Here is a 27,321-nt window from a genome sequence, read left to right as displayed (position 1 = left end):
TCTCATGTTTCATGACCATTGGACTACTCTGCTGCTAACTTTGACGATAACTGGTATCAGTACCAGGTTGAATGCGTCCACGTGTGTGTAGATTAAAGTTGCGGATAAAATGTAGAGGGATGTATCAGAAATATGAGATAATATGGTTTGAGGAGAAATACAAATGACACCAAAATAGTGAGGCCATACACCATAGAGTTCAAAGTAGAGAAGAGGAGTACCATAGAAATACATTCTGTAATTGATTGAGTAAAAGAGATAATGAAAGCGTGGAAGTGCTCTATATATAGAGCTAATTTGTCACAAACTAATATTCCTAATTAGTAACTCTTAACAGCATGCATTCATCTTTAATTAAATTTAGACTATTTCTAGATATTAACTTACCATAATATTCGTCCTAAAAAATACTAAAATATTCAAACTCACTTCAATAGAGGGTATTATTTCTTTTTTTTTCAAAGTGGAAAAAAGAAATCACTTGATGTATGAGATATGAGATTATTTTGAATTCGGACAATAACATTGTTGGGTAGCCAACTCATCACCGCTGTTATATTCTATACAAAATCTTTGTTCATCTGATCCACAATTTACTCACAACTCATCATATATAGCATATATATAAATCTCTTTAAGGTCATCCGCAATTCACTGCTGTCCACGACTCTCTCTTTCTGTTTTTCACCCCTTCCCTCCTATGATATCTTTTTATCTCTTGTTCTCATTCACATTTTTCATAGGAGGCAAAGAGAGAGAGAGAGAGAAGACCAAAGGAGGGTAAGGAAAAACTTCAGCAGAGGAATTCCTTGCAGAAGGGTGCAACTTTACTCCCTCTCTTTCTCTCTTGCTCTTTCTTGTCAGGGTTTGGTCATATAAGAAGCCATGGCCAGTTTTGGAGGAACCACACAAAAGTGCATGGCTTGTGCCAAAACTGTGTATCTTGTTGATAAGTTAACTGCAGATAGCCGTGTCTATCATAAGGCTTGCTTCCGATGCCACCATTGCGGTAATACCCTTAAGGTATAGAAACTATATGCCAATATATATAATATATAGTGTATGTACAAATTGCAATCCACATTTTCCCATTTGATATTGATCATGCATGCATTATGTATAGTTATATATATACATGTCATTCTCTTTGTTTTAGTTTTATTATCCACTCTTCAAACTTAACAAAACTAAACTTGGATGCAGGTGCACTCACGCGTTATATTTATTTTATTTTCTTAAGTTGTTGACAAAAATGATTTGTAGTTGTTTCATTTCCCTCAATTCCAATTTCCAAAGCCCAAATAGATGTCTCAATTGAATGATTAACTAAACTACCATTCTCATAATTTTATTGTGTTAATTTTTTCGAAGTTTCTTTAATGAATTGGCTTGATAAATATTCTTTCAAAATGCAATTATGTGATTGAATTAAATTAAAGTTAATTAAAAACAATTCAGGTTTTCATGGCCAACCGATTACATTTATCAGTAATCACAAGTGTTCGAAGTTAACCAAATTAATCCTACATTTTTTTGTAATTTGTTGTAACTTTGTTTACAGCTTAGCAACTACTGTTCTTTCGAGGGGGTGCTCTACTGCAGACCTCACTATGATCAACTCTACAAGCGAACTGGTAGCCTGGACAAAAGTTTTGAAGGTAAAATTGACTTAAAAACTAGAAACACAAATCTCACATGAAAATTAGGTTCTACTATTACTATATATCTACTTTCTCTTCCATCACATTTCAACCCCCATTTGTCTTTATATCTCTCTGTTCATTTCCTACCACATCACTTATCACACTTATGAGTTTCTCCCTTTTCCTTTAATTTTTCTCTGTATTTCAGAACTCTTCTTCCACCCATACACCCTCATATTCAATATTTTCCAAAAATTAGAGTAGAGTAACATTTTTCGTTTTCACAGGAATACCCAAAATTCAGAAACCAGAGAAACCGGTCACTGGTAATGAGGTGATTTTTCTGTAGCTTTTCTTACCATATATTGACACCCTTCTGGATTCTAGTCTTTTGTTCATTAAAATTTGAACAAGATTTTTTACCTGTTGTGTAGCAACTATGCCTCTCATTTGTCATGCAAAGTTAGCCGTTTTCATTTTCTTCACTATTTGCTCTCTTTAATATTTTAATGGCATCTAACTGGAACTGGATAATTTTAGCAGAATACTAAGGTCCTCGCAAACGTGTTCTTGGGCACCAGAGACAAATGTGTGTGTTGCAACAAGACAGTGTATCCCACTGAGAGGGTAGCCAATACAATACTATAGCTTTTTCAATTGACGACTGTTTTATTAATTCCCCATCCTTCTAAATATTATTGATACTAATATGTATATCATTGTTGTTGTTGCATATATTAAAGGTTACGGTTAATGGGACACCCTACCACAAGGGCTGCTTCAAGTGTACCTATGGAGGTTGTACTGTAAGCTCATCAAACTTTATCACACACGAGGGAAAGCTCTACTGCAAACACCATCACATTCAACTTTTCAAAGAGAAAGGGAATTACAGTCAGCTCGAGAATGAATGCTAGCTAGCAATGTCGTATACTACTACCATGGATAATGCACCATTGTCAGCAACGCATAATATATAGTGTTGTCCTTGTAAAATGCATGCATTGATGAGATAGAAAGTTTGCTGTGTGTGTGTGTGCGCATTTTGATTCTTGAGAATGCTTTCAGCAGTTTCATTTTAACAAAGAATTTTTTTAAGTTCATAAAATAAATATTTAGTGCACACTTAATCCTCAATTTGTAATTTTTATAAATAAAAAAAGAATTATAATTAAATATTAAAATATACGAATTAAATCAATATAAATATAATTATAATCGTATCAAATATAAAAAATATTTGAATTATTTGTTTGTAATGATAATTATATCAACTTTTTAATTTTTATATACTCATTTCATTATATTCATTTTCAGATATTAAATGAAGATATATAAAACTTTTATAACTGTTAAATTGATTTTTTTTGTGCTTTTAACTAAATTTTAATTATATTTTGATATTTTATCTTTTAACTTTTTATAGGAAAAATGTCTAGTAGAGACACTCATAATGATTATTCAACACCTTGATAGAGAAAATAAAAAAAAATACATAAATATAAAATTTTATGATGTGATAAGAAAAAAGATAAAAGATATTAATAGAGTATTTAAAATAAATAGATGTTTGTGTATTATTACTCTTTTTATAGGTATCAATTAATTTAAGTTATTAGTTTAACTTTATAATTTCTTGAAGATCTTAGTTTTGCAATAATGACGTATTTATTTTTTCAGCAATATAAAGCTTTTTCAATGTTTATTTTTTAAATTTATAAAACTCAAAATGGGATTTTTAATGAGAAAAAAAAAACTAATTTGCTTATCACATAAATCAACAAGTCTTAAATTTATATTTTGACTTTGAATACATACAAATATAAAGAGTAAATTCCACATCTTTAGCTTGAGATGCATGTAAATATTATGCTGAGATATACCGTTTAATTCATATTTAATGTAACATCGTTAAAGTAAATTACATTCCCCTCTCATGAGATAAGTGAAGGCTTAAAAAATAGAAGCAAATTACATTGTTTTTCCCTTTTATATAAAAACAATAGAAGGCTTAAAAACCTAGAATCCAAATTACACAGATATCATTCTAGGAGTGAACTCCAGAAACATCATCAAGGAGAAAAATATAGTTGATATTTTGGGATCAAGCATCGTTGTCTGTCGCCCTTACTACCATCATCCCCGCCTACGGGACCAATAGTTGAACCAAGAGCCAGAGACTCCCCTTCACCAGTCAAACAAACAGTGTTTCTTGTTATGAATTTGCTTCTAGTTGTGGTACTAGGGTTGCCAATCTTGGGAGCTCTTTTTCTGTTGCTTCTAGTTGTTCTTTTTTTCTGATTCAGTTACATCAAAGAAGGTAAAAAGGCAATCACACATTAAGTATCCATCAATAGATTAAATTCCTCTTTTGGTCTCTTTTTATTTAATTTGCTAAATTTAATTCATTTTAAAAATTCAATTTGGTTAGCTCTCAAGAACATGTGTCACACACACATATATATATATATATATATAGTGCGTGTGTGTTTGGGGGGGGGGGGCACGCGCAGAGTACAACAATGATACATTAGTATCAATAATTAGGTAGCAGTTTAAATTCAAAAACAAGCTAACACTAAGAAAAATATTAATTCAATATAACATAATATATTAAAAAACTTACAAGAAAAAATTTGGCAATAGTGTATAAAACTGGTGGTATTCTAAAGGCAAGCTAAAACCAAGCCAAATCATCTCAGCTACGGATCTAGATGGATTCGAACCACCAACCTCTCAAAGCAAATGTTTTTAAAGAATAGGTCAATAACAAATGCTTTGAGCGCTCTAACATTTTGAGCTTACAGACCTATGACATCAACATAGACAGAAATCTCTTTTACTCAATTTTCATAATTTAATTAAATATATAAAAACATACTTTAAACCATAATACCTGTCAAAAAAGTTTGAATCTCGTGATTACACATTTCTCTAAATATTTTATAAAGAAAATATTAAATATTAAATTAAGAACCTCTTGATTACACATATATATTCAATACTTTATATTATTAGTTAATAAATAAATTACAAAAACATCTACAATTATTCATGCTCACGTTGTAACATTTGTATATATGGCTTTAACCTTTCTCATATCAATCCCACAATTCAACATAAGCTAGGTAATAGTACGTGTGTCTTGTTATATTGCATTTAAAAATGATTTATTTCCTGTAAAGTAGATAATAGGGATGAAACAAACTTTCTTTCTCACTTTACGATAATCCCCTTAATGACAGTGATCAAAATCCATGCACGAAATATTCAATTCACAATTTGTACTCAAATTGGAAATTCAATTTAGGATCACATTAAGAAAATCTCCATTTGGAAACATGCAACTGTACTGTTTTTTGATATGCAACATTCAAAATAAAACCAAATGCCTATATCGTGTAGACAGGGAAGTGGGCAACTCTTTATTTTCCCTGCAGTCACCAAAGTTTCTACAGGATCGCTATATTCCATTAACCTTTAATGTATGAAAGATAAAATTGAAAGGTGAGGGGATCTTCTGCACATGCAATTTTTCCAATGTACAACAAAAAGAAACAAAAGACCAATTTAGAACTATTCCAGAAACTGAAAGATAAACCATAATATGGAACTTCATTAACTCAAATTGAGAAGGCTACCTCAACATTGATGAATAAAACATTCCCTTGAACTTGGCCTTTTGCAGACATGAACTTTGTAATTCTTTACAGAAAAGCTGGGGAAGATCACTGAAATACATGGTACGGTTACACTTTGCATTTCTGGCAGCAGAGGCTTCATAACAGTGTTTATGTAAATCTACAAAATACTTGGGAAATTGGAATGCTAGAAAAGAGCAACAGAGATTTTATTGTATTGATATTTCAAAAGGTATATACCTTTAATTAATTGATTAACTTATTGCTTATCAAGAGAGATATTTTACATTGACTTGATCTTGTTCACTTAATCTTTTGGATTGAGTCTTATCTTTGACTTGGTCTCCAGTGATTCTCACATTTTCTTTCTCCTCCCTAGTGAATTCTTGGGTTAGTCTCACTAACAGATTGCTAGTTCTATTGCCCCTCCCATTGTTGGATGAATCTCTTGTACCATAGGGACTAGCACATCACGTCCATAAGTTCTTGAGATTGGAGTTCATGAATCTCTTGTACCATAGGGAACTAGCACATCCCTTCTTATACACGAATTGTGATCAATACGTATATGAATTCACATTCTCCTCAAGAACTTATTATGCACATCCCTCCAAAGTCCCTTAAGATGTAAACAAGATACTCTCTTCCCAACAATAGTTGGTGCGACAGAACTAGGAAACTTTTCAAGTAATGGCTTGGGAACTCGGAAAAGGAAAAAGACATGGGAGCAAGAACTCTTAAGATGAGGGCTCAGAAATATTGATATTTATAAAGGGAAAAAAAGTGTTTCTAAAACCACCCAAGACCATGTAAAAAGAATAAGGCGAGACCATCTAAAAGACCAAGTGAACCAGACCAAGTCTAAGTAAAAAAACATTTTAAGAACTAAATTAATTTTTAGCAATTTTAACCTTTTGAAATATCAAACCAAATAGATTAATTTAGTATTTTTTTTCCTCTAATTTATTTTTTAGATTCAATTTCATCCTCTATTTTTTTTTTCAATTTGATCCTCTAATTTTAAAAATTAGAAGACCAATTTAAACAAAAAAAAATTGAGAACCAAATCAAATCTAATTGATAAATTAAAGGACAAAAAAACTAATATAACGAACAAAATAAACATATTACAATTCGTATATCACAAAAGCAAAATAATTAACTCAACGACATTAAATGCCAATCCGTAATAATGTTGGAAAATTTAAATAACAAGTAAAATAAGTTAACTTGTACAATGAGGTTATTATTGAGATCAATGTTCCCGTCGAGAAAATACCATAAAACATCCTATTACATTCTTTCAATGCACAAATTAAAGAAATCCACTAAGCATTAGACAATCTCTGTAAATAAAGAACATGCCCAAAAATTGGAATTAATACCACTTCAATTACGAATTCCCCAAATCGAAAGCATCGAACACATAAACTTCTTTGAATCGTTTCTCATATACGAATTACTTGCTTCCATTAATGTTATCAATTGCACATGCGTTGTTAGCTATTATTAGCACGGTAAAAAGAAAACCCTTATGCCTGATTGTGAAAGTAATAGATAATACCTTGTTAGATCGAAGACAAACGCGAGTCCTGCGATGTATCCGTGGTAAGGAGAGTGGCAGAAGCATATATAGGTAATAAAGTAAAAAGAAAAATAAAAGAAAAAAGAAGAACATCACACACACCAGAGGGAGAAGCCCGGAATTCCCGTGCGATCTCCCCCAAAACCAAAAATTATTTGATTTTTTATTAATATTTTTGACCTGCCATGCAAGCGCACCTGCCATGGCAAAGGTCGGTTAACAAAGTTTACCAGAACCTTCTCTGTTTCATAAAACCCACGCAACACAATAATTTCCCCCATTAAAAACCCCATCATAATTTCAATACCACAACATGAACCGACATCGGAATGCGAAGAACACAGCCACGCTTTCTTCACTCGATCTGTGCTGCAATCTCCGATCGTTGAACAAACGATCTTCCGAAAGCGACCTTAAGAGCAACACGAACACGATCGCCACACCTCTGTACAGTAGGTAGATCCGTGGCACCAGGCTTCGAATCCTGGAAAAAAAAAACGGATCAAATGAAATTAGAACACGCACAAGATTAATGGAAGCCGTGGAAGGCCAATCAGAAACGAAAAATCAACCGTACCTCCGATTAGCACCATCGGCGTGTAGATCGGAATCCGATCCATGTGTAACGCCACTGCAACAACCAGCGAGGTGTTGATTGGTAGGTAGGTAGGAAAAAAATTGAAAGGAAGGGTTGAAGTTGTGAATGAAAAAACCGAAAACCCTAACTCATATACGGGGCTCAGACGCCGAATGGAGTGCACAGTTAAGAGTTAAAGTTTTTTTTTTTTTGCTGAATTAGTTAAGAATTAAGATTGTCTCTCTTTTTTTTTAGAAAATAATTAAGAAATAAGATTTTCTCTCTTACTTTTTAAGAAAATAATAATTTTTTTTACTATTATAGAAAATAATAACTCTAAATATGTAAATATTTGAATTTTTATAAAAAAAATACTACTACAAATGAAAATATTTTTCTTTTTATATAAAATACTACTATAAATTATTTGATTTTTTCAACAAAAAAAGAGAGTAAATATTTGACTTTCAAATAAATAATTTTTAATGCATTTATCTCTTCTTTTTTGAATATGTATTTTATAAAAAAAATATCTCAGCTATTTTAAAATATAATATTTTTATTTTTGATTTGTATATTTGACTTTCTTAATTATTCATCTCATTCAGTTCACTCTCAAATAAGTTGCATACAATTTCCATCAGATTTAAGCAAAAATATATGATGCCAAATTGACAATTGAAATGCTTCCTCATAATTCTGGACTCTTGTACTTTTATGCCTATAATGTTGATATTCCGAATTCGTATACATCATTTGGCTTGAATAAAATATTCACCAACGCATAACTATATCTACAATGAATTTAATTATTTATTCCTCATACTAACCACCACCATCAAATTTAGAAGGAGAGCCCTAAAAGACATAGGATAGTGATCAGCAAGAAAAATTATCACATGTATAAAGTTCATTTAAAAAAGCCCAAAGATTTAATTATACCTTTCAGAAAATGATACCTTATAACTCCTGCATGCAGGGCACCTGAGAGAATCAAGGTGCACAACGGAAATGAGAATTTCTTTTACTCATATTTCACTCTTTTAAGTTCAATTAGATGGTTAAAAAAAACCTTTTGAATTTCTGTTCCCTTTCCCACATTAGCATTTTAACTACGACAAGAAATATCAGAAGCCAAAGTAAAATTATAGGTCTCCTCAAGCATATCGAGGAATTTTTGTTGAGGTTTGACTATAAAAAGAGAATTTTTCCATTTCATGACTAAAAACAGATTAATGAATCCTTGGATTGAAAAACGGTTTAAAATATTCAGTTGACGCCATATAAAATATATAATGGTATTTTTGGTAATAAAAGCTAGAACAAGGGAATAGGAAGTGTAAATAGCAGGTGGAGAGTGTAAATAGTAAAAGTCTTTAAAGTGTTGCACGTGAGATTTTAAGGTGTTTGTGCCTTCTAGCCAATTACAAACAGACCACATCAAGGCCCAATTCCCTCTCTCTAGCTAATTTTGTCTCTCCAAGGCGTGTATACATACATATATATATATATATATGACTAACCGCCAGTGGGAATAGAATTGAACAAGGTTGTAAGTAGCGGGGGTATCGTTAAGAACAGCATCGAAATTGGTGGCATAATGAGGAGGAAGAAAACGAAGTTGCAGACCGAATGCACAGAAACAGACTCAAATCCTCATCCCTAGACATGGAAAACGGAGAGGATCACGAGCAAGAAAATATTAAGCTTTTGAGGGAAGAGAGGCCACAACATTGAAACTGGGCTGTACAGAATATTTCTTCTTGTTTATTGTGTGCATGTAGAGAGACTCCTCGAATCATGTTTTTTTTTTTCGTTCATAAAACTTGAATCTAACACCGAATTTAGTATTACTCTAACGATAGGTAATTACGGAGTTCGGTTGTAAGTAGTTGTATTTATCATAGCTCATTCCATTAATAAAATTTTCCTTAACCTTTAGTTTTAGGCTGTAGTTTGGTTAACTTATTTATTAAAAGTTGCAAAATAGTAACATTTCCTCATTGAATTATAAAATATATTAAATGCTTTAATCACTTTGTTTAATTTGATTATATAATATATTTAACAAATATAGTTCTACACACATGCACCGTGTCTTGGTCGGATAGTAACGTCAAGAAAATAATTCAATCATATTATGCCACAAAAAATTAAGAAACGGTGCATGTGTAGTATTCAACTTGTCGGATAATAACGAGAAAAAAAATTGGTCGGATAGTAAATTTTACTTGCAATACTAATTATAATGTTTATTAAGATATTATATAATTAACTTAAATAATAATATTAAATATTATATTTATTAAATATAATATTTTTAATATAATAAATAAAATATATGTATATCAAATGTATGTCTTTAATGTGAATAGTGGTCAAAGGATAATATGTAAACCAACACAAATTAATGTGTTCTTTTTAACGTTTGCCTAGCTTGCTTTTAATGTTTTTTTTTTCTTTTAATTTATAAAAGAGTTTGAATAGTCATTTGATTTTAAGAAACCTGTTCTTTGAAATGATTTAATTTATTTTACCTCTTTGACAAAAAAATTCCGAAAATTACTTTACTTTGTTAATAGAGTCTTTTTTTAAATAAAAAAAAAAAAAAGAAAACGCAATTCAATATCCATATTTTTAGTTTTCCTTGTTTCAGTTTCAAAATAAAAACAGAACATGAAAACAAAAGTAAATAATTTCCATACGGTACCAAAAAAAATACTTACCCATAAATAAGTTAGGTAAACTAAATCAATCAATAACAACACATTCTTAATTATATGATACCAAAAAAATGTGTAGTTACACACTTACACTGTAAAATAATAATCACGAAATTGAAATTGCTAATTATTCATTAGACTTATTTGTTAGGACGATCGAGTGACAGCAGTGGGACACATTGAGTCCTTCTTCAGAGAATGTCGCCATCACCAACGAAACTCCTTACACCAAACCATTGTTTCTCTACGGGAAATCATTATCTAGGGTTCATTCAAGGTGCTATAGTTTTGTTATAGGAAACTCTCACTTTGGTGTCCAAATATTTTTAAAGAAAAAAAATTAGAAAATTACATTATCTTTTTAATACATAACATTTGATTTCTTCTATTCTTTAATTAACTTTACAAGACATGGAAGAAGACTCTACTTAAAAGCCACCCAAAGCAAATATAAATATGATTGTATCATTGAAAGTGTGGTTTGTGGAGAAGAGAAAAGAAAGGATCACGGGTGGAATAAACTGTTCATTTTGGGGACTCCACTAGCTAAAGTTAATAACGAGAATAAGCTGCCAGAGCACGTTATTGGCAATGCAAAAGGCAAAGCTAAAGTGCAATTCGCATCACAAAGAAAGTTGCCAAAGCCAAACTATTTGGTGCTACAAATATATTTTCGTACGCAACTGAACACATTACTTGTTTCCTCTGTTTGCAAATTTGATAGTTCCATCAATTAATCAAAACACCACACGAACACCAATTCCAAATGTTCAGATCAATTCAAATGCATTCAACAAATGAAAAAATTATAATGCAGATTAGTGCGCTATTAGAGGGTTTTTATTTTTTGTATCAATCGCCAATATAAACAAAAACACAAGAAAAACAAAAAGCCACGAATCCTCCTGTTAATGAAGCAGAACAATATTTCATATCCACGAAATGTAAATCAACATAGAAAATAATAAAAACTAAGAGCGATAATGGTCATGTTCAAAGTCAAAACACAGTTTCAAATCCAATTTGTGCAAAGCAACCTCTCTTTTCTTCCTCAGAAGCAGGCATCCAACAGGCAACAGCAGCAGAGAGCAGCCAAACTGCAACAATTCACAAATTCAAACAAATTAGAATCCCTGCGTTGAACGAACTCTACTCATTTCACACAATAATCACAAAGCTTTCTCGTTTTACCAAAAAAAAAAAAAAAGACGAGACTGAAAATTCAAAGCTTCTACGTATCATACTTTCTCCTCCTCCTTCGTTTCTGAATATAAGATTTTTTTTAGATTCTTTTCAAATTATCCTTTTAAATAATTACTTTTTAACAAATAATTTTAAGAATAATTTTGACAAAATTATTAATGTAACAAATTTAATGTCACTGGTTAAATTAATCAATTTTCGTAAAAGATGTGAATTAATTAAAAAATCATGTGTATCGGGACGATTATATATATTCGGACGTAGGTAGTATATTATTTCCTATTTCAAATTAATAAAGATTTATCGATGCTTATTTTCTTAAAATAATAAATATCTTATTAGGTTACTTGATAAACCCGCAAGTGGCGGGGCCCACCGAAAAAAAGATGACATTCAGTTCGAGTAACGTGCGCGCGTTAGATGAAAGCAGTGAGACAGCGCAACTACAGCTAATCAATGATCGGCCGCGGGCGCACCATAGATGATGGTTGCAACCGCAATCAATCGATCTGAGTCGCCACAACCACCTTCACTCACTCAATTTTGATTTTATAACACAGAGAGAGAGAGAGAAACGTACCATCCTTCTAAGCAACCCGGGCCAGATGAATTCTGGTGTTGTTGCGGCGGAGGCTGAGCGTACTGAGGAGGCGCGTAGGGTGGAGGGTACCCCTGTGCTGGATACGCCTGCGGAGGGTATCCTCCCTGTGGAGGGTACCCTGGCGGAGGGTACGCGTCCTTTCCGTAAGATTCCGGCGGTGGGTAACCTATCAGTGAGACAAAAATTAAAGAAAAATCCAACATGCAACAGTGTAAACCTAACCTAATTAATCTCGATAAAAGAAAAAAAGGAGGAGAAGTTAATTAAGAATGGAACCTTGGGGAGGAGGAACACCGACGGGTGGCTGCTGCTGGTTGTAGTAACTCATAGTTGGAGGGTGAGAGAGAAGAAGTGAAAGCGGAAATATAGAGAGGAGGAAAGCTATTCCCTATGCTTTGATTGTTTCGTATTTATTTGTTTGGTGACAACTGGGAACAAACGTGTCATCCTCACACGTCACCCTCGGAAAGATAAATTGTTGCCTTGTGTAACTTGCTCGCGTTCAATTCCTTTTTTCGTCTTTTTTTCTTCGTTTCGGTAATTGGAATGCAGTATATTCCGTGTGAAATGCGCGTAAGCAAATTTGCACGCCATCTGGAGAGAGACAAAAAAATGCACCCCATAACTGCCATTTTCCATTTTTTAAACCTTTCTCTTAATTATTTTTCTCACTCAACATTTATTGTCAATTTAATTTGATTTAATTAATTATTTGTTAGTTCCGTTCCATTATAATTATCAGATAAAAAAATATCAAAAAATAAATTTATTTAATTTTTTAATATAACATTAATTATCTTTTTCACAAAAAAAAATTATAAATCAATGATAATATAAGATTATTTTTATAAAATTACTACTCTATTTTTTTATTTGTAAAACAATCTATAATGATAATTATCGTGGGACAGAAAAAATATGTAATTTTATTACTCTATAATTTTTATATTTTAATCTCAATACTTAAAAACTTATTTTATGGTACTTCATGTGCATTAATGTAATTCATTTTTATTATGACAACAATTTTAAAATTGATTTGATGATCATAGTAAAATAATTATCTTTATACATTATAATCATGTGTATAAAAATAAACATAATTTGTTTATCTTTTTATATGTCCCATCTTGTTCGTGTAATGTTATTTTTATTCTAATAGAAAATTGTTTATTTCATTATGATCATTTTTATATTCTTTATTATCATTTTTATTAATATTATTGATTCATTATCATTATGATTTATTATTTTCATAATCATTATCATCATCATTTTCTATCATCAATGTAATTCATTATTATTTTACATTAGTGTCATGTTATCTTATCATTGTCATCACTATAAATATTAGTGTTATTATTATTGGAGTCATCATTATTGTTAGCATTATTGCTATTTACCTTATATTATATTTTTATATCATATCATATCCTAATTACTAAATGATGCCTTCAAAAAATAATTAAAATTATCATTTCTAATATCAATTATAACTTCTCATTTGTTCGTGATTGCTTGTATTTAGTGAATGATATGGCATAAAAAGGAGGAAATTTTAGTTTCTGTTCAAATCAATGTTACATGAATAAATGTTGATTAAAAAAGGAAAAAATAATCTCATTCGAGTGGTGACATGATTGGATTGCGCTTAGATATTTATACATTTTTAATTATGATTATGTTTATATATATATATATATATATATATATATATATATATATATATATTAATAACTTATTTATACCTAATCAATATATATATATATATACTAAAATTAGTTGTGGTTATTCATCTTTTAAAATATGTTTAATCTTTTAATTCTAAAATTTGAGTTATTGTTAATCTTATAAAACAATGATAATTTTTAGTTTTAGGGTAGATTTTCAACTATTTATTACTAATTCATAACATGAATGTTGTTCGATTATATTCCCCCTACGTGAAAATTTTAAAATTCAACTGATGTTCAAATTAAAAAACAAATATACATATGGTAAAATTTTTGTGAATACTAAAAAAATATAATATTATTTTTTTCTGGTTGTTTGTAGAACTTATTTTTATTATGTTTATGATCTTTTTATTTGAATATTAGTTGAATTTTTATAATTTTTATGTAGATGAATTTAATGAGAAAAAATTTACATCTTAAATCACAAAAACATGGTTCAAATATGTGTGTCCCAGAAATTTAACCCAAATTTAGAAGTTAAAAAGAACCAAAAATTACGATGATCACTTGATTGCACGCTAAACAACACAACACGTAAGTTGTTAATAAGTGTCATATAATACAATAGTAGTGATAAAAAAACAAAATTTTGTTTTTTTGAGAGATGAAAATCAAATAATTTTTTTATAAGGATTAAAATCAAAACTCTCAAATTCACAAGGACTAAATAAATATTTTAGTTTTATTTTCTTTTTATAAAAAAAAAAAAACACAACGTGAAATTTGCCACTTGACCTAACAACTTTCGGATACTGTGACAAAAAACAGTCTCGGTTCAGTAAAATAATTCAAAATAACCTCATTTTGGTGATCTCTTTATAATTTTGTTTCACATTAATAAAAGTACCAGTTTTATAAAAGTATTAACTACTTTACTGTATAGTTTATTTAAATTTCATTCTTACTTTTTATTATTAAACTAAAACTAATGTAACGTATGTAGATTACCAGTTACAAATATATTTTGATTTTCACATTTCAAAGTGCTAAATTATTTTCTTTATAGACAGGCTAATGAATTTTGACTATTTTTATAAATATTATTTTTGAACTAAAAAAATGCAGGCTTTTTATAAAATATTTATTTAAATCATTAAATATTAATAAAAAATGCAGTTCAACAATTTAGAAACCATATTGTAGATGATTTCGAAGTAAATAAGTTACTAGACATATAAGAACGAGTGATTGAAAAATAATGTAAAAATTATTTTATTTAAAGTCAATTTATTCCTGCTATTTTTCTCTGTTTTATTTTAGTCTTGGTCTTCGTCTGTTTGCGTTTTGCCTTGGGCATATTTCGATACATTGAGGACAAAAGACTAGATTAAAAGCAATAAAATAGTCTTTCCCCTAAAACACTGCAATGACAAAAAAGTCGTCAAGACCTAACAAATAAATTATAGATATAAATTTTAAAAAATATTCAAAACCTTCCCAGCTAATTAAATATGGAAACACGTCATAAAAGAAATTTAGATTTTTAACGTTTAAAATTTTTAAAGGAAAAACGTGTAGAAAGAATTTTATTTTTCTGAACAAATTGACCTGACTTTTTTTATATTTAAAATGATTTTTAATATCCAGCACGGATGGAAAAAAATCATACAAGGACAGCGGTTGACTTGACTTGACTTTTTTTATATTCAACTATGTGCCATATCACCATCACCATGATAACATCCGAACATCGGCAGATTGATCAAAATTAGTATAAAATTCGAAATAAATTATAAAAGAAAGGTTATTTTTTAAATATTTTGCTAAACTTTTTTCGTCATGTCATATTAAATCTGTTAAGTTATATGCTAATTTTCTTCATTCAGCAAAAAAAGAAATATACGGTGATTTTCTTCGAAATAAATTATAAAAGAAAGGTTATTTTTTAAATATTTTGCTAAACTTTTTTCGTCATGTCATATTAAATCTGTTAAGTTATATGCTAATTTTCTTCATTCAGCAAAAAAAGAAATATACGGTGATTTTCTTCGAAATAAATTATAAAAAAAAGGGCAGTGTCCCACATAGCATGTCTTATGAAACAATCAATTTTTTTTTTTTGAAAAAAAATTGCCACGAGAATGTCGTTAATTCGCGTAATTTTTAAAAAATTCATATTAAATAAAAAAATGACTATTAATTCAAAAATTTATAAGCTATATACAATATTAATTATATACTACCAATAAAAAATATTAATTATATATTATATTAGTTATATTAAACTATCAGTTATAAAATAAATAAATAAAAATAAACTTATATAAATATTAATTATATAAAACTATTACTTATCATTGAATAAAATAAAAATTAAATAAAGTCAACCATCAAAATGCATACCTAAATTATTTAAATATTTTTTTTAAAAAATAATTACCTAAATTTAAAGGATTAAAAATATATTTAAATATTTTTTTATTCTGAACATTTGAAAAAATTCCTAAAAAGTCTACAACATCTTCCCATGTCACATTAACTCCTTGACATCGGAGCACCATATTCTTCGTCAACTGAGATAAAATAAAATCAATATTGTTTCTCTTTTCTTATATTTTCATCATTATTATAAATTAATATAAATTATGTTTCTTTTTCTATATTTTCATTATTATTGACTAATTTCGATATAGGATTGGCAAGTCAACTTTGAGGCATGTATTAGGAATTGTGTGGATGTATAATTGTGTCAGTTTTACATGTTTTTTATTTTAATACATGAATGTACAATTGTGACAGTTTTTCTTTTTTACATATTCAGTTTGTTTTAAACCGTGATAAATCAATTTAAAGAAATCATATTAAAAATAAATTCTAACGAATGAAAAACCATCCTTGAGGAACTAAAAATAATTTTTTGGAAATTTGAAGAAGTAATAAGTGCATGATTCTTTTTCAAGGATTGAAAAGAATAATTATCCAAATTTAATGGACTGAAATTATATGTAAGTTTTTTTCCTTCTAAAATAAGCACCATGAGTAAAAAAAAATGTACAAAATTTAAATTGGTTAAAATATTTTTTATTTTTGTAATTTAATTTTTTTTGTTTTTGTCTTTACAAAATTATTTTTTATTTTTAGTCATGATAAATTATGTTTATTTTGTTTTTAATCCTTATAACACTTTAAATTTATATTTAATGTACTTTAAAGATAAAAAATAAAACAAATATAACCTATAAACACTAAAAACAAAAAAAAAAAGATTGCAAGAATGAAAAATAAAAAAAAACATTAAATAAGAACTAAAAATTTATTTAAATCTTATAAATTCAAATGATAAATAGAGTTTACAAAAGTAAGATAATTTTTTTTATCCTAAATAAAAAGTAAATTTTTTTTACCAAACATCTTTATTTTAATAAAAAAACTTATGTAGTACAATAAATGTAACCATAGCACACGATAAATAATCCCGAAGTTAAAACAATGCTTTCTGTAAAAAAAATCTAAATTAAATGCATGCGGTTTTTTTCTTCTTCTATTTTTTAGCTACAAATGCTTGTTCCCTTTTTTTTTTACAGGTTATAGCAGTTATTAGCAGCACTGTGGAATACACTAGTACTATACAAACTACAAAACTATACAATTAGACTCCATCATAAATTAAAATCCGTTAATTTCATATCGTCTTTCTCTTTTATATTTGTTCTTTTGGGTACATTCGATCTCTTTTTCTCTTCTTTAATTTTGTAACTGATGATAGACATGAAAAATTAGAGGTAAATTAGGTAATTTAACAAGATAGACAAGTAACGTATGTCCGTACAAACTGTAATTTCTTCTTTTATATGAAACTTTATTGCAGATACTAAAATCTTAATATAAACTCTTATAAATATATTATATAATATCCTCACCATTAATAAATATGAACACAGAAGTTATTGTTTTGTCTTGCCTAGTATATTATATAATATCCTCACCATAGGCCATAACTGTAACTGCAGAAACGAAAATGACACTAGTCTGTCTCAACCTGCGCCATGCCAAAAAAAAAAAAAAATAGCATTTCAAGCATCGTACCCTCACTCATCATCATGTTTCTTGATTCTCTGCGGTGCATTATAAGAGAAACCAGCTGAGGCAGATTATTATAAACATTAACAAACGAGAGAAGAACGAGAGAGAAACAATGGAAGCTTGTTCTTGTGGAGGAGAAAAACAAAACATGGATGAGTTTGAATTCGAACTTCATCGCGTTAAGCAACAACTTCCCAGTGTTCAGTACTGTGTTGCCAGTTCTCCCTCATGGCGTACGTATAATTAATATCACAATAATCACATTGCCAACCCTTTTAGTTTTTTCTACCTTAACTTAATTAATACTTAACACTTCACAGTAACACACATTTTTTTTTGGCTTTCGTTTGAAAATTGCAGCTGAAGGGATTCGTGTTGGTTTTTTGCATTGCTTGGTTGCGCTTGGGACCAATGTCATGGCTTCCTCCACCCTTGTACCTTTAATGGGTGGTGACAATGTAAAAAAAAATTAACTTCTCTTAATATATTGCATTTTCATGTATATACCTATTTGTTTAGTCATTTTAATTTGTTTCACTAAAATTTCTTCTTTCTTTTGATAATAAAAAAATGAATAGTAACCATAGGAGGAGAAGGCTCAAGTGATAGAGACTCTACTTTTTGTTGCGGCCATTAACACACTGCCGCAAACGTGGTTTGGAACACGTCTTCCTGTGGTTGTGGTAGCATCCTATACTTTCCTCATTCCTGCTGTGTCCGTTGCTGTTTCCAAAAGGATGAGTGTGCTTCAAGATCCACATCAGGTTCGTGTTTCCAAAGGCTTTTTGTTTCATTCTCATGGGGAAATAAGAAGAAGAAGAAGTAAAAGAGTTTACTTGGAAAAGGATTAGTTTTTATTAGCTGTTTTGGAGATAAAAGTGATAGTGCATGTCACTAATATCAATTTTTTTCTTGGTTGGATTTTTTCTTATAGAAATTTATACATTCCATGAGAGCCATACAAGGGGCACTTATTACTGCATCGGTCTTTCAAATCAGTATTGGCTTTTTTGGATTTTGGAGGCTTTTTGCCAGGTAATGTACATGCTTGAGTTCAGAATCTCTTTTGATCGTTATAGTGCAATTTGCTTCTTTGAAAAAAATCAGCTATATTTTAGAATAGAAAAATTCACTAATATTAAGTTATTAACTATACTGATATTGCAGGTGCCTCGGCCCCTTTAGTGTGGTTCCCCTTGTCACTCTGACTGGCCTAGGACTCTTCCTATTAGCATTTCCAAGAGTACATGCATTGCTCTTTTCTTATCATATATATTGGTAACATATTTAATAATTGTCTTTTGATTCTTGTAGATGGTAGATTGCGCTGAAATTGGTCTCCCTGCATTTCTTATCCTTGTCATCGGGTCCCAGGTATGTTGCTTTCTTTACCAAATACTGAGGCAAAAAGTGTAAGCTCAAATTTTTTAAATATGTTATCCAAATTCCTTGCTATTTAACATATATGCTTTTATCGATCAACTGTTAGTTCAAGTGGTATATGTTTGAATTTTCTTAAGTTCTCGAATTCAATTCTTGTGTATGAAAAAAAATAAATCATGCTGGAAGAGCTACCTCCACCATGTTGTGCATTTTGTTGCTTGGAGAAGATTGTCTCCTGCAGAGGACATCTATGATCCAAACCAAATAATATATATGATTCTGCTTGACATTGTTATATGCATAATTTCACTAGGTTTGGCAGACTCTTGAATAAAATTTAAGTAGGAATATTAAACTAGTGGTAATGTAAGAAGTGATTTACCCTTGTTATATGTGTATGTTATATGTAAAAAAAATCAATATTTTAAATTGATATTTCTACTTATGTTAAATGAATGGCCTGGCAGTACATTCCCCATTGCCTGAAAATGAAATCGAGAGGAGTTGATCGTTTTGCAATCATAATCTATATTGGAATTGCGTGGGCATTTGCTGAAATTTTGACTGCAGCTGGTGCATACAAAAAAAAGATCGTCTATAACTCAATCAAGTTGCCGTACCGACCGATCTGGGTTAATTAGTGCTGCTCCTTGGTCAGTCTTAAGTAGCTTGCTTTTGTTATTAAGAATCGTGTACTGCTTTGAAAACTATATATTATATTCTGTTATAACAGATGATGATATATAAGGATTTGAAGCTTCAAACTAGTGTTTACAACTATGTACAAGTAGTTGAATGTGTTCTCAGCACCTCTTATAAAATGCACACACACACATGGATGTCTGGTCATTTGCTGATGATAAATTCATGTGTGTGGATAGTCATCTGAAGCTGTATTCTTCAATTAGATTTCACTCCATTAATGCAGGATAAGAGTTCCATATCCATTTCAATGGGGACCCCCTTCTTTCAGTGCTGGTGATATTTTTGCTACTGTTGCTGCTTCTCTTGTTGCAATTGTAGAGGTTTGCTTTTTTTTTTCTTTTTCTTAATGTAGACAAACTTGTGGGATGGTTCATGGTTGTTATAGTTTTTAATAAAATTATCACAAAGGTTAAAATACTGACTTTGTGGACTACACATTTGATTTGGGAAAATTCTGTGAACTGACCTTGGGCTTTTTTATATTATCTAGTAATTGGACAATTTACGGGTATATAATTAAAGTTATTTTTATTTTGATTTTTTTTATATAATTTTTTCTCTTTTCATTCTGACAACAGTCAACAGGAACATTCATTGCGGCATGGAGATTAAGCAAAGCAACCCCTATTCTAGCATCTGTGCTTGGTCGTGGTGTTGGCTGGCTGGTACTCTGTGATTCTTTGATATTACATTTGTACGTGCATTTTTTTCTAAGAAACTAAACTAATCAATTTTGACTATTTCAGGGCATAGCTACTCTTTGGATGGCTTTTTTGGCACAGGAACCGGATCCACTGCATCAGTGTACATTTTGTTACCTTTAAAAATCAACTGACTAGCTATTATTCTTAGGCTAAGGATGCTAATTAGTTGTCCTGGTTCTAAGCATAAGATGAGTTTCAACTATTCACTCCATCAATGTTAACAAGTCTTTAAATTTGCTTTCTGATGGTATTTAAGACTTTAGCGCCTAAGAAAATCTTGCCAAGCAGTGGTTGACGTAGGACATTTCTGTCTGAAAATGATGCTCTAGATGTTGCCTGTTGGCCCAATATATGAACAATTATGGCTGCCTAATTTCCTTCTATTAAATGTGCGAACTTGGAAAAAAATTATTTTACCATTATATTAAAGACATTATCTAATTGTCTTTTCTTTTATTTCCTTGAAATTAAGTGAAAATGCAGAACTCTTGGGTCTAACACGAATAGGAAGTCGCAAAGTCATCCAAATATCAGCTGGATTCATGCTTTTCTTCTCTATAATAGGTATTGCAACGACTTATTCCAATTTCTAAACACTCAGACGTATTGGTGAAAGCAAAACGTGTGTCTTACTTTATATTTGCTTTGGACAATTTGTCCATTCCTAAGGCTTTATTTGGATATCTAACAACAGGTGGAATGGAATAAGATATTGTAACATTGTTTGATTAGTTTATGATGGAATGGAAAGAGTTTTCATTTCCTTACTTGAGAAGTGGATAGAATAGTAAGAAAATTAACAAACAATAGTTTCTTCCTATACCTTTAAATAGAGAGAAGAAAAATAGAGGTATTTGATGTAATAGATGATATATATTTCATTCCATTCTCCTTTGTCTCATCCCTTTTCATCAATTGATGCAAAGTCAAATTTATCTAGCTTTGCATGTGTTATTTTTTCCGCCTAATGTTTTTTTACTTGAGCATTCATGTTTGTACCTCTCTGCCAGGAAAATTTGGAGCATTTCTTGCTTCAATACCTTTGTCAATTGTAGCAGCTATTTACTGCGTTCTCTTTGCCTTCGTAGGTATGTGTGTGATTTATATGCTATGTGGTCAGACGCATTGAAGATAATGCAATGTCAATAAGGGAAGATAATTCTACAATCTTTATGTGTATGTGCATTTTATGATAACTAACAAGTTAATGAGCTAGAAACCAAAATCAAACAAGTGACAACTGACTGCCATGAACCTAGACATGCAAAATGTATTTCCATTTGAATCATACTAATTTCATGTTTTGTTCCTGAATTACTTCTAACTTTGATTCTAATGTTTCTTCCATGATGAGCAGCATTCTCTGGCCTTGGATATCTTCAATTCTGCAATCTAAACAGTTATAGGTCAATGTTCATCCTTGGTGTTTCTCTCGGCTTCGGTTTATCTGTTCCGAAGTATTTCAACGAACATGGCCCTGTTCATACTGGCTCCACTTGGGTTTGTATATACTATATTCTACCTGAAAAAGTTACCTTGATTCTTATGATTTTAGTTTTACTATAGCTATCTTTTCTTTGTCTCCTATTGCTCATTGTAACTCTCCTTTTGCAGTTCAACAATATAGCGCAAGCAATTTTCTCATCCCCAGCAACAGTGGCAATTATAGATGCTTACATCTTGGATTTAACTGTGAGTCGTGGAGAGAGGTCAACTCGCCGAGACGGTGGGAGACACTGGTGGGAAAAATTCAGGACCTTCAACCAGGATATTAGAACTGAAGACTTCTTTTCACTTTCCTTAAACTTCAACAGATTTTTCCCATCACATTGAGTGCACTTCCATTTTAATATGAACAAGAGGACCAAATATATCATTCTCAAGACAATTTATTATTTCAAAAGTGCTTACACAAATTACTATAATAGTATGAATTTATATTACGACATATCATCGTGTCTCAATAGAAATGTGTATAAGAAAGATATTAGAGCAAAAGGATTGCATTTTATAGCAACACTAGCTTGCATGTTATATTCTTGTCTTACACATCCATGTACTTGAAGTAGAATATTCTCTGTATTTAGGAATATCTACAGACTACAGGACCATAGTCCAATTATTTGACTCTGCTAAGTGCCAAGTTATTTCAATTGGGCCTCATGTTTTATTGGGAAACCCTGCTTGGGCTGTGAAATTGTGAATGTAGTGTCTTGTAGGCTTCAAGCTTGAAATTGAGTCCAATCTCAAAGTGGCAAACTCATGAGAGAAGATGATAATGTGCCAATTGAAGTATTGAAATTTGTGTGGGGGACTTGAAATATATGGCTTTCTAAAAGGCTTTTACTTAGGCATGGCCAAGACTAAGCGGGTCCATATGGCAACAGCCCTTGTCATGCGGGAATCACGCTCCCGTGTTGTCATATACTCACATGAAAAACAACAATGATTTTAGTTTCTACCGAGTGTTAGTGTGAAAAATTCATTGTATTGTATGAAATGCTAATAATATCGACCAATAATATAAAATATATTGAGCAAATAGTAAAGTTAATAATCAGACAAAATAAGAAGTCTTTGATGTGAAAAATAGGCACTAATACTTGGGACAAACTATTTGATAGATGTAAAATGTATTTCATAAATATAAGGCTTAAATGTGTTTTTATTCACATGAATAAAGTAATTTTTTGTTTTGATCTTTCATTAATGATATGAAAACTTTTTTTAAAGAAAATGATACGAAAACTTCTAAACAATGAAGACTTAGAACTATAAATTAGACAAACTAATAAGGGACAAGTAAAAAAATATATATTAGTAAGAATTAAAAATATATTTAAGATACAAAACGGTTATTAGTTTAGTCTTGAGATAATAATTGTATAATTTTTCTCTAGTCTTGGATTCGAGCCTCGAATACATACATAAAATCTTAAAGATAAATTTAGTTTCCCTATAGAGGTATAGATATTTCTAGCCCAAAATAAATTCACTTCTTTGAGAGTTTTTGTTTCTTTTCTTTTGTGAAGTAAAGAGGCAAAAGTCCAAAAACAAAACAAATTCAACTTAGATTTTGCAACTTCGTGGAAGTAAGTATTATAATAAATCAAATATGAACACTAGAGAAATAGGCAATGCTATCATGGCAAAAAAACTCCTATAGGAAGAGAATGTGTTATATCCAATCCATCAGCTGCTACATTTCCCTCTTTGTTGAAAACGCATGCGACCATCAAATATCTTTTAAAAAAATATTAATAACATATTCTTTAATATATTTTTTTAAACTTAATCTTTATGAGAAATTACATAATTTTTACTTGTTAGGTATTATTAACAAGATTTATTGAAATTGATAAATAATTGAATTTTTTTGAACTAAACAGTTCTTCAAATTTTTCATTGTAAATATATGTAAAATAATACTAATATAAATAACCTAAAAAAATAATAAATTATGATATAAATATCAATATTTTTGTTATTTTAAAAAAACACCCATTTTCTTCCCTTTTCTGTCCATTTGTGGACTAAACCCAAAATTAGGGTGAGCAGAGCCTCGTATCTCTCCAGTCCCCTACTACCAAACAGGACAATCAAATTTTTTTAAACTCTTTCTTTCTCTCCCTCAATCTGTTCGTCCATAACATGATGTAACAAACAACGCCTTGGTAATAATTGTGGACCTTATGAGTTGTTTGATTTAGCATTCCAACGTTTAAACCATCCTTGAACTGTTGTTTGCTCTTGAAAGTACTACACGAATCAGAAAATCAAAGGAGTTTAATGTTATTTTAATTTTATTGGTTTGCTCAAAAAGAGTGATAGGATAGGATGAAATGATATATTACCGTGTAAGACGTTAAAGTCAAGATTATTAGTAAAAATTCATTTAACCCCCTCCACCCTCACGTAAATAAGATGAAAGAACATTAACATGTTAAAATCATTTATTTATAAATAAATAATGTTTCAAATTAAAATCATTTTTTTAATATGAAACTAAACCTATAAATATTTATTTAAAATTATATTAAATAATATGCCAATGTGATTTGACCTAATCTCCGAATAGGAAAATCACAAATGTTAGACGAATCATTCATGAGAAGTCATAGTTATATTCGCAAACAATACACTGTGTATAAAAGTGAAAGAATCTTCTGTGATTAAAAGTTATCATAAACATAGGTTAAAAATATGAATAAAAGAATTTGATTATGCAGATGATATAGAATGGTTAGTATTTGTGACAATAAATATAAGCTGTGAAAAGGTAATGTAAGAAAGAAAAAGAAAAAAGGTAACTGTGAGAGTAGCGACATATAAATCAGCACCCCCACCGCATATGCTAATGTCACTGCCATTAAGCCATTAATACATACTACACTCATCTCATCCATCCTCTCTCCTCTGGCCTCTGTCTTGTCTATGCTTGACACAACTCCTCGTTTCTGCAAAAGAAAAAGAAATACTACTAAACCACAAACAAATAAGAATTGAAACTGTTTCGCACTCTCTCTGCAACTTCACACGCACAAACCCAAAAGAGAGAGAGAGAGAGAGAGAGAGAGACTGGCGACCGAGCGAACCGAAACAAACAGACAAAAAAGAAAACTTGGGAGACAGAAAGCAAAGACACCACTTTAATATGTCAAACACAAATCCCTCCTCATCAACATGACCCAACACCAACAATGCCCTCCTCATCAACAATGCCTCTCTCGCCGGACCCTCCCTTCCTCTGCGCCGATGAGGCCGCCATCGCCGGACTCCTCGACGCCGAGCCACACCACATGCCGGAAAAGGACTACCTCCGCCGCTGCCGCGAACGCTCCGTCGACGTCACCGCCCGCTTGGACGCCGTCAACTGGATCTTAAAGGTAACGTAAACAGTAAACACAGAAACTCCTTATGCATGAATGAATGTTGGCAATGCTGCAGGTCCACGCATACTACGAGTTTTCCCCAGTAACGGCGTTTCTCTCCGTCAACTATTTCGACCGTTTCCTCTCTCGATGCTCTCTTCCGGTACCCTTCTTCTCTCTCTTACTTTTCTCCCCGTAAAATGTCATGCTTTTGAGGAAAAAAAGTGAGACACAGTAGTTTTTTATTATTATTTTAATAATTAATATCTGGCAGCAACAAAGTGGTGGGTGGGCGTTTCAGCTGTTATCAGTGGCATGTTTGTCTCTAGCAGCGAAAATGGAGGAGTCCCATGTGCCTTTCTTACTGGACCTGCAATTGTTTGAGCCCAAGTTCGTCTTCGAGCCCAAAACGATTCAGAGAATGGAACTCTGGGTTATGTCTAATCTCAAATGGAGACTCCGCTCTGTCACCCCCTTCGATTATCTTCATTATTTCATCTCCAAGCTTCCTTCTTCCTCTTCTTCCCAATCCTTGAATCACTTTTTCTCCACTTCCTCCAACCTCATTCTCAGCACCACTCGTGGTAAGTGGTAACCTGGTTCTTCTCCAAACCACTTGTCGTTTCTTCAATCGCTGTTTATCTTATGTGCTTTGATTGTGGCAGTGATTAACTTCTTGGGATTTGCGCCATCCACCGTCGCAGCCGCCGCCGTGCTCTGCTCCGCCAACGGCCAATTGCCGCTGAGTTTTCATGACAGAGTAAACGATGTAAGCTAAATAGATGTTTTTTCCCTTCTGGCTTCTGCGGTTAAAATATGTAAAAAAAAATCGATTTTTTTAGTGAAGTTGCAGTACTTTGATTTGTTTCTGATTAATAATATTATTATAAGAGTTAAATCCACACGACGGTGTAAAATCGTCGTCTAATTATAAATCATCCATCACTGTTGAAATTACTTTTAAAGTAATTATAATTGGAAAGTTTAAGAAGCGTGGAAAGCGGTGTTGAGTGATGATAAGTTGTTTTGTTCGTTTATTATTATTATTTTGGCAAATGAATCTTTGTTCTTCGGGGACAGGAAATGGTGAGATGCTGTCACCAACTAATGGAGGAGTACGTGGTGGACACGTGTCCCGCATCCGTTAAAGCCAGAATAACCGAGCCGGCGCCGCCGTCCAGCCCCGTCGGCGTGCTCGACGCCGCCACCTGTGGGAGCTGCGACACACCTTCCGATAGGAATTTCGCTGGGCCGCCAAATAAACGGCTTCGATCCTCTGCTTCGGATGCACCGCAGCGGTAGATAACACCGGAACTTCACTTCATTCCCGGCATCATATATCATATAATTCACATATTCATTATTACAATCACAATATAATATATAAATGTCTCCCTTTCTTGTTTATCTTTTGTCAGGGAGAAAGAGGTTTCTTACTGTGGTTTTTGAATTTTATTTATCAACTTACTATATTATATTTATATCTTCTTCTTGGTTATATAAAAAGACCAAGGTCTAAGATTTGGTAATCTTGGTTCGGCTAAGGGTAACTTCTTCAACTGTTCATTTAGAAATTTTAATGTATTACTATTATTGTTGCATAATTTTAACTTGTTATGTATGATTGAATTGAATGACGTTCCTATAAAGTAATAATTGCGTGGATCTAATGAGTTGGTTGGTTCGATACTGCAACGATTAAGCCATGTTTGTGTCATTTCTGTTTTGAAAGTACGGCATCAGTCAGAGAAACTGATGAAGGCTGAAATTATTTTGTACCGCCCAAAATGCCTGTGAGTTATGATGTGTTTGGGGTAATTTTGGAGATATTGGGCTTGAAAGGACATGGTAGTAATTTAGAAAATGGAATTGGTATGATTGGGCCTAACGGGCCAGCGGGGCTGAGCCACGTATCCGACAAGCGGG

At 31.3% G+C, this 27,321-nt stretch overlaps 3 protein-coding genes, 1 long non-coding RNA gene and 1 pseudogene across 5 annotated transcripts; 3 read left to right on the top strand and 2 right to left on the bottom strand.

The window, feature by feature from the left end:
- Positions 1-699: 699 nt before the first annotated feature.
- LOC114369310 (LIM domain-containing protein WLIM1-like) lies at positions 700-2,732 on the top strand. Of its 2 annotated transcripts, none has more exons than XM_028326520.1 (5): positions 700-1,023; positions 1,562-1,658; positions 1,931-1,977; positions 2,184-2,270; positions 2,387-2,732. In XM_028326520.1, exons 1-5 carry the CDS (start codon positions 886-888, stop codon positions 2,558-2,560), a joined length of 543 nt encoding a protein of 180 aa, XP_028182321.1. In that variant the 5' UTR covers positions 700-885; the 3' UTR covers positions 2,561-2,732. The 2 variants fall into 2 exon arrangements, with proteins under 2 accessions (XP_028182321.1, XP_028182323.1); XM_028326522.1 differs by having other exon boundaries at positions 709-1,023; positions 2,187-2,270.
- Positions 2,733-3,498: 766 nt separating this feature from the next.
- On the bottom strand, positions 3,499-7,630 carry LOC114369414. Its single transcript, XR_003657624.1, has 3 exons — positions 7,447-7,630; positions 5,285-7,353; positions 3,499-3,940 (listed from the first exon to the last, which is right to left on the bottom strand). It is a non-coding gene; the product is annotated as an uncharacterized LOC114369414 (long non-coding RNA).
- A 3,357-nt stretch (positions 7,631-10,987) lies between these two features.
- On the bottom strand, positions 10,988-12,410 carry LOC114369168 (cysteine-rich and transmembrane domain-containing protein WIH2-like). Its single transcript, XM_028326359.1, has 3 exons — positions 12,250-12,410; positions 11,953-12,139; positions 10,988-11,266 (listed from the first exon to the last, which is right to left on the bottom strand). Exons 1-3 carry the CDS (start codon positions 12,299-12,301, stop codon positions 11,221-11,223), a joined length of 285 nt encoding a protein of 94 aa, XP_028182160.1. The 5' UTR covers positions 12,302-12,410; the 3' UTR covers positions 10,988-11,220.
- A 5,264-nt stretch (positions 12,411-17,674) lies between these two features.
- LOC114370957 lies at positions 17,675-22,649 on the top strand (annotated as a pseudogene).
- Positions 22,650-24,819: 2,170 nt separating this feature from the next.
- LOC114370139 (cyclin-D4-1-like) lies at positions 24,820-26,999 on the top strand. Its single transcript, XM_028327427.1, has 5 exons — positions 24,820-25,410; positions 25,472-25,558; positions 25,670-25,979; positions 26,061-26,164; positions 26,476-26,999. Exons 1-5 carry the CDS (start codon positions 25,225-25,227, stop codon positions 26,695-26,697), a joined length of 909 nt encoding a protein of 302 aa, XP_028183228.1. The 5' UTR covers positions 24,820-25,224; the 3' UTR covers positions 26,698-26,999.
- Positions 27,000-27,321: the final 322 nt, after the last annotated feature.

Source organism: Glycine soja, chromosome 10 (genome assembly GCF_004193775.1).
Source record: "Glycine soja cultivar W05 chromosome 10, ASM419377v2, whole genome shotgun sequence".
NCBI lineage: Eukaryota > Viridiplantae > Streptophyta > Magnoliopsida > Fabales > Fabaceae > Glycine > Glycine soja.
This window is presented reverse-complemented; position numbering and strand designations above follow the sequence as displayed.